This window comes from Etheostoma cragini, chromosome 11 (assembly GCF_013103735.1).
Source record: "Etheostoma cragini isolate CJK2018 chromosome 11, CSU_Ecrag_1.0, whole genome shotgun sequence".
NCBI classification, from domain to species: Eukaryota; Metazoa; Chordata; class Actinopteri; order Perciformes; family Percidae; genus Etheostoma; species Etheostoma cragini.
Genome location: NC_048417.1, coordinates 2,249,760 through 2,257,072, shown reverse-complemented (window position 1 = coordinate 2,257,072; position 7,313 = coordinate 2,249,760). Strand labels below are relative to the sequence as shown.

Genomic DNA, 7,313 nt, shown 5'->3' with positions numbered 1-7,313 from the left:
ACTAAGGTCTATATAAAAGAGACTTCAGATACAGTATTAGGGGACCACCAAGGTCTATATAAAAGAGACTTCAGATACCCAAACAGATTGTAACCTGTGGAGAAGGAAGCTGTTGAGGGACCTGCCCATCCAGAAGGGTGGTCAGTAGTGTGTCACCCAGGATTTGGCTAAGGTGCTGGGCCATGACGGTCTGCTGCTCCACACCACAGTGGTTCTCAAGAGACAGAATGACTGGGAAGTCCGATGCCTATTGAACAGGAAAAGAAATACACAATACTGGCTTTTAAAACTTATCTGTATTATTATTATTATTATTATTATAATTATTAGGTCTTACAAGCATTCACAACCTATGTGCTTCTACAACTCTCTTCACTTTTATGCCCTTCCACATTTCTCTATGTAGAAACCTCATTCAAACATTCAGCTCACATCGGACATGTGTGCTATTACTCGTCATGTTCATATCTGTCGTACTCAGAAATAGTCAATGTTTTCTAGGAAATTGTTCAAAATCTATACATTTGCACACTTTTGCACACTTTTTCATTATATACCCATTCATGCTTTCAGCTAGAAACGCCATTCAAACTGGAAAATGTCTCACATCTGTCATACATTAGGGTTACTATTCAACTTTCAAATCCCATTAAAACTTAAAAAAAATATTCCACATTCAGTGTAATGTCAGCTTTTAAGCATCCAGTATTCACACCACTAAGTTATGAACACAGTGACGGTGGCTCTGAAAATCTTTTTTGGCAAGGAACTTGTGCACCCCACTAAAGAAACTACCACATCAAATATAATATGAAGTTAACTGCTGCAGGAGTAAGTGATGAAATATGTTTTCTGTGTCAGAGTAAACCAACCCTTTATGAGTAAATAATGCTAGTGCTGCTCACCATGAAGGCGTATTCCTTCAGAGTTGTAATAACGTCTCTAAAAAGGATCTTGGAAGTAAAGGTGTGACCGTGGTACACAATGGGTTCACCATCAGGGCCGTCCCAGCAGTCCACCTCTACACAACGGCAGCCTCTCTTCAGGGCCCTGCGCACACACACACACACAAAAAGGCAAAATATATTATCATATTTCCCTGTTAAAAAGACACAGACACAGACACACACACACACACACGATAAACATGATCATAAGTGATTCTCAGCTTTAGAGTTTAGTTATTAGCTAAGAAACTCAACTCCCTGTCAAGTTGGTCACCCAACTCAACACAAAGTTCACTTTATTGCAATTGCCTAACCTGTTTCAGTTAAAGAGGTCCCAGATTATGAAAAACTTAGACTGCTACTGTGAAAGTATCAAAAGGCTCAATCCACAGACAAACGGACACATGCTGTATTTGGAAATTGTGCCTTTAAAGAGGCCATCAGGACTTCAGCACGGTTGGAATGTCACAATTATACTACATACAGGTAGAAAGTGCCTCTAAAGTGCCATTTTAGTCATTCCCCGGCTGCAATGACAGTGCAGAGACTCCAAGAGCACAGATGTGGAAGACCCGGTAACACTGACCAATCACAGCAGACTGGGCTTTTCGAGAAGGAGACTTAAAGAGACAGACGCTAAAACCGATGGTCAATACAGGTTTATTCAGACAGACGGTATGAGAAAAATAATGTTTTGTGAACATTAAAGCATGTATGCATGTTCTAGTAGAAACTTAAAATACCTACCTAAAAGCATGAACCTTAAATTAGCATTAAATGGGACTTTAAAGCGCTTTATTTGTACTACCTTAAATCCATTGTTAGACTGCTCATTTTAGCCTAATTTATATATATGTGTGTAAAAATTCTGTTTATAGTAATAGCCATCTGTATACATTTTTATTCATAGTACATATACCTGTAAACTCTGTTACAGTAACAACCATCTCTATATTATGTTCATTGTACATATCTGTAAAAATTCTATTTATAGTAATACCCACCTGTATATTATATTCAGTACATATCCAGCTGTACATTGTTCACAACACTATTAGTCTATATTTTATATTGATAGGACAAATCTATCTGTAAAATTCTGTTTATAATAGTATTAATCTCTATATTTATTCAGTACGTATCCATGTCCTGCACTTATGAAACCAGTGTATATCCTGCACCTGCTGCTATTGCACTTCGGGTTAGACCCAAACTGCATTTCGTTGCCTTGCACCTGTGTAATGACAAAAAAGTTAAATCTAATCTAATTGAATCTAATGTAATCTAATCTAATGAGAATAAGCGTGTTGCATGCTGCCCGTGCATCGGCCCTTACTTGATGTACGCCTCCAGGCTGCTCTGTCCCAGCAGCTGGTTCTCCAGGAGGTAGGTGTTGTGTGAGGAGGAGATGAAGTAGTGGCTAAGCGGCTGGCTCATGTCTTGGTAGAGATCCTGACGCTTAGGATTGAATATGGAGCCCTCCTGTGAGCACAAGTAGATCTGGAAGCCCTCAAACGACATGAAGTGTTGCTTCTTGGCTGCACGGAGGAAATGTTACGACTTTAGTAGTCACAGATCAAGAGGCAGCGCAGGCAGAGGTGGAAGAAATATTGAGATTTTTACTTAAGTAAAAGTTCTAATACCACACTGTAAAAATAGAAATACTGTTCACTGTAAACAAGCTCTGCATCAAAGTCAAAGTCCTGCATTGTAAATGTTCCTTACATGATAGTTTCTAAGTATGATCAGAAAAATGTACTTAAAGTATTGAAAGTAAAAGAACTCGATGCAAACAAATAAAAATCCTCACATTTTAGAAACTGGAAACAATCATAACAATTCTGTGTTTAATTGTCAAATAATTTCAGGTGTTCAAGTTCATATATCATTATATATTGTTGAGTTGTTTAATTTATAATAAAACATTGTATTTTATAAACATGTGTTTTATGTGCAAAAATCTCAATTTGTAAAGTAACTAAAGCTGTCAGTGAATGTAGAGTGTACAGTAGTGGAGTAAAATCTACAATATTTGTCTCTGAAATGAAGTGGAGTAGAAGTAGAAAGTGGCATGAAAAGAAAACTTAAGTACAGTACAAGTACCTCAAATGTATACTTGAGTAAATGTACTTTAAAGTTAAGTTCCACGACTGTACACAGGTCAGCTGAGTTGCTGGAGTTTAATAAATATACCTGGACTGGAAAGGAATCCACGCACTCAGGGAATATTAAACATTTATGCACAATACATATTTAACGTTAGTGCACGTTGTTATTGGTGCATCAATCATGTGCAGCTGTATTTTAGGGCAGTAATGCAACTCCTAATGAGGTCCAGGCTCTCCTCAGAGATCACATGTGACCTGGAGATGCAACGCTGTCACTCACAGCCATCCCCAGGGGTGGAAGAGGTTTTAGTACTACTACCACACTGTAAAAGTACTTTTTACTGAAAAGTATGTAGGTATCAAGGGGAAAAATGTAGTTAAAGTGTTAAAAGTTTAAAAAAAAAATATGTATATGTATATATGTATATATATATATATATACATATACATATACATATATACATATATATATACACATATATATATACACATATATATATATATATACATATATATACATACATATATATATACATATATATACATACACATATATATATACATATATATACATACACATATATATATACATATATATACATACACATATATATACATATATATACATACATATATATATACATAAACACACACATATATATACATATATATACACATATATATATACATATATATACATATATATACACATATATATATACATATATATACACACATATATACATATATATATATACATATACTGTACATATATATATATATACATATACACATATATATACATATACATATACACATATATATACATATACATATACACATATACATATACACATATATACATATTCATATACACATATATACAGTATATATATATATATATACTAAAAAAAATATCATCTTTTGGAAATATATATACATATATATATACATATTATAAACTACATGTGTTTTGTGTGCTGAAATCTTAATGTGTAAAGTAACTAGTAACTAAAGTAACTAGTAACTAAAGCTGTCAGATGAATGTAGAGGAGTAACTACAGTAACTAGTAACTAAAGTAACTAGTAACTAAAGCTGTCAGATGATTGTAGAGGAGTAACTAAAGTAACTAGTAACTATATTAACTAGTAACTAAAGCTGTCAGATGAATGTAGAGGAGTAAAAATGAGAATATTTCTCTCTGAAATGTAGCGCAGTAGAAGTAGATAGTGGCATTAAAAGAAAAGACTCAAGAAAAGTACAAGTACCTCAACATTTGAACTTAAGTACAGTACTAAGTAGTTTGTGCGTGCAGACACGTCAAACACAAGCTAACAGAGCTTTTGCAGACGGGGTGTACTGTATGTTCAGGTTGGAAAGGTTTATTTACATATAAATGAATACTTTATAACCCAACTGAATATCTTTATATCAACTTGGGTTTCAGATAACAACTTACTGCCTTTGGTTCCAGTTGACTTGACAAACTAAACACGAAGAGTGTACAGTGAGTCCTCATAAATACTCTGTTTGTGTTTTCAGCTAGTTCACAAACCAGAGTACAGCGGTGTACAGCTGTACAGTACAGTGGTGGAAGATGTATTCAGATCCTTTACTTAATTAAAGTACTAAAACTTCCTTTCATACTGTTAAAATCCCCCATTGAAAATGTTACTTAAGTAAAAGTATGTAAGTATCATCAGGAAAATGTATTTAAAGTATTAAAAGTAAAAGAACTTTGTGCAGAAAAATCATCACTATTTAAAATCTAGAAACGATGAAAACAGTTCTGTCAAAGTACGAATCATTTCCTTAAGCCTATATATTGTTGGGAAGTTTAATTTGTAATAAAAAAAAAATTATGTTTGTGTTAAAATATGAACTCGTAACTAAAGCTATCAGATGAATGTAGTGGAGGAAAAAGTAAAATATTACTCTCTTAAATGTAGCAGAGTATAAGTAGAAAAAGGCAAACTTGTCCTTAAGTACATTACTTTTTTTTTTTTTTTTTAAGATTATTTTTTGGGGCATTTTAGGCCTTTAATGGACAGGACAGTTGAAGTTGTGAAAGGGGAGAGAGAGGGGGAGTGACATGCAGCAAAGGGCCGCAGGCTGGATTCGAACCCCGGGCCGGCTGCGTCGAGGAGTAAACCTCGATACATGGGCACCCGCTCTACCAACTGAGCTACCTGGGTGCCCTTAAGTACATTACTTGAGTAAAAGTACTTAGCTCCATTCCACCAGTGGCCATGTGTACCTGATTCAGATGGTTCGTAGCGGTCGATCAGCGTCTCGGCGAGCTGGTAGCTCTGCTCTCTCTCCTGCTGCTCCATGCTCAGGAAGGTCTCCAGCTCCTCCAACAGTAACTTCTCTCCATCTCCGGAGTAGTCCTGGAACACCTTCCACACTTCATCCCTCTGGGTCAGCATCTTATAGAAATGGACAAACTGCTCGATTTCCAAAGAGCCACTCTCGCACCTGTCGGCCTTCTGTGGAAATAAAGCATCAGCTTTCTAAATATGTTTTTTTTTTTTTTGTGTATTGCTTTTTAAAAAGATCCCCATTAGCTAATGCCTCGGGTCCACACTATATACACAAGACATACCCATTATGTAACAGACATCCCATTACAATAATATATGTAAAATCACATCAATATGCAACACTTATCCAAGGCCCACATATATACAAATGCATGTATACGATGTCAGAGATAGTCAGATAATTAATTCAGAGAAAGTCAGATAATTAATACAGAGAAAGTCTGATAATTAATACAGAGAAAGTCAGATAAAGTCAGAGATAGTCAGATAATTAATGCAGAGAAAGTCTGATAATTAATACAGAGAAAGTCAGATAATACAAACAAAGTCAGAGAAAGTCAAACTCCTATTCTCTTTTTAACTGTCTATTCATGTGTTTTATCGGTTTTTGATGCTCATGATTTTTAACTGTTTGTACTTGTGTTTTATCTGTTTAACTGATTTTATGTAACGCACTTTGAATTGCCCTGTTGCTGAAATGTGCTCTACAGATAAAGCTGCCTTGCCTTGCCTTGCCTATACACCCACACACATACACACATACCCCAAAAAAACTAAAATGAATATACATTTGTCACTCTACATTAGTTTTATGAAAGCCCAGTATCACCAATAACAAATTTATATACGACATCCAAAATAAATACGACATCCTCTGCCCATTAACTAAGAAAACCCCCCCACCCCCAAAAACTATTTACTAAGGAAATAATGGAAGAAACCTCGGAATTCCTCTCCCAGGATGGACAGATGTCCGATAGAGTTGTGTGTACAGAACAGACCAGTACGATGAAATTACAGCATTAGGTATCCATATGAAAGATAGAAATTGGGAAATTCCTCTTATCTGAAAATGTTAGCGTTAGTGTACCAGGCTGCGTTACCATTTGTCTCCAATTCAGGTTTCCAAACTCGTCATTGCAGTTTGTATGAGAATGTTGGTTTGTCTTCTTTATAAAACTGTAGAATGAAGCACTGGTACATTTTTCATTATTCAATTTCAATTCAATTTTATTTATAGTGTCAATTCATAACAAGAGTTATCTGGAGACACTTTACAGATAGACCAGGTCTAGACCACACTCTATAATTAACCAGGACCCAACAGTTCTAGTAGTTTCCTCCAGAGCAAGCAACAGTGGCGAGGAAAAACTTCCTTTTAGGAAGAAACCTGGGACAGACCCAGACCCAGACCCAGACCCAGAGCCAGACCCAGAGCCAGACCCAGAGCCAGACCCAGACCCAGACCCAGACCCAGGCTCTTGGTAGGCGGTGTCTGATGGGGCCGGTTAGGATCAAGAGTGGATGAAGAATAACAGTCACAAAAAATAGTAGTTTCTAGTAGTTTGTAGTAGTAGTTCATGGCATAGCAGGGCACTCTGCGGCATTACAAGGCACAGCAGGACGTAGCAGGACATAGCAGGACGTAGCAGGACGTGGCAGAGCCTAGCAGGACGTAGCAGGACGTAGCAGGACGTAGCAGGACGTGGCAGAGCCTAGCAGGACGTAGCAGGACGTGGCAGGACGTGGCAGAGCCTAGCAGGACGTGGCAGCGCCTAGCAGGACGTAGCAGGGCATAGCAGAGCGTAGCAGGATGTAGTAGGACTTAGCAGAGCGTAGCAGGACGTAGCAGGGCACAGCAGAGTGTAGCAGGATGTAGTAGGACTTAGCAGAGCGTAGCAGGACGTAGCAGGGCATAGCAGAGCGTAGCAGG

The 7,313-nt window shown here is 37.0% G+C and overlaps 1 protein-coding gene across 2 annotated transcripts in view; it reads right to left on the bottom strand.

The window, feature by feature from the left end:
- LOC117952975 (1-phosphatidylinositol 4,5-bisphosphate phosphodiesterase delta-4-like) overlaps positions 1-7,313 on the bottom strand; it is a 23,412-nt gene that overhangs the window by 8,461 nt on the left and 7,638 nt on the right. Inside the window, exons 6-9 of one of the 2 annotated variants that reach the window (XM_034885659.1) lie at positions 5,314-5,542; positions 2,284-2,485; positions 906-1,050; positions 95-247 (exon numbers count right to left, since the gene is read on the bottom strand). In XM_034885659.1, the coding sequence (XP_034741550.1) occupies positions 95-247; positions 906-1,050; positions 2,284-2,485; positions 5,314-5,542 (729 nt within the window). Of the gene's footprint in view, positions 1-94; positions 248-905; positions 1,051-2,283; positions 2,486-5,313; positions 5,546-7,313 lie in introns of both variants that reach the window. The other variant, XM_034885658.1, reaches the window with a different exon arrangement.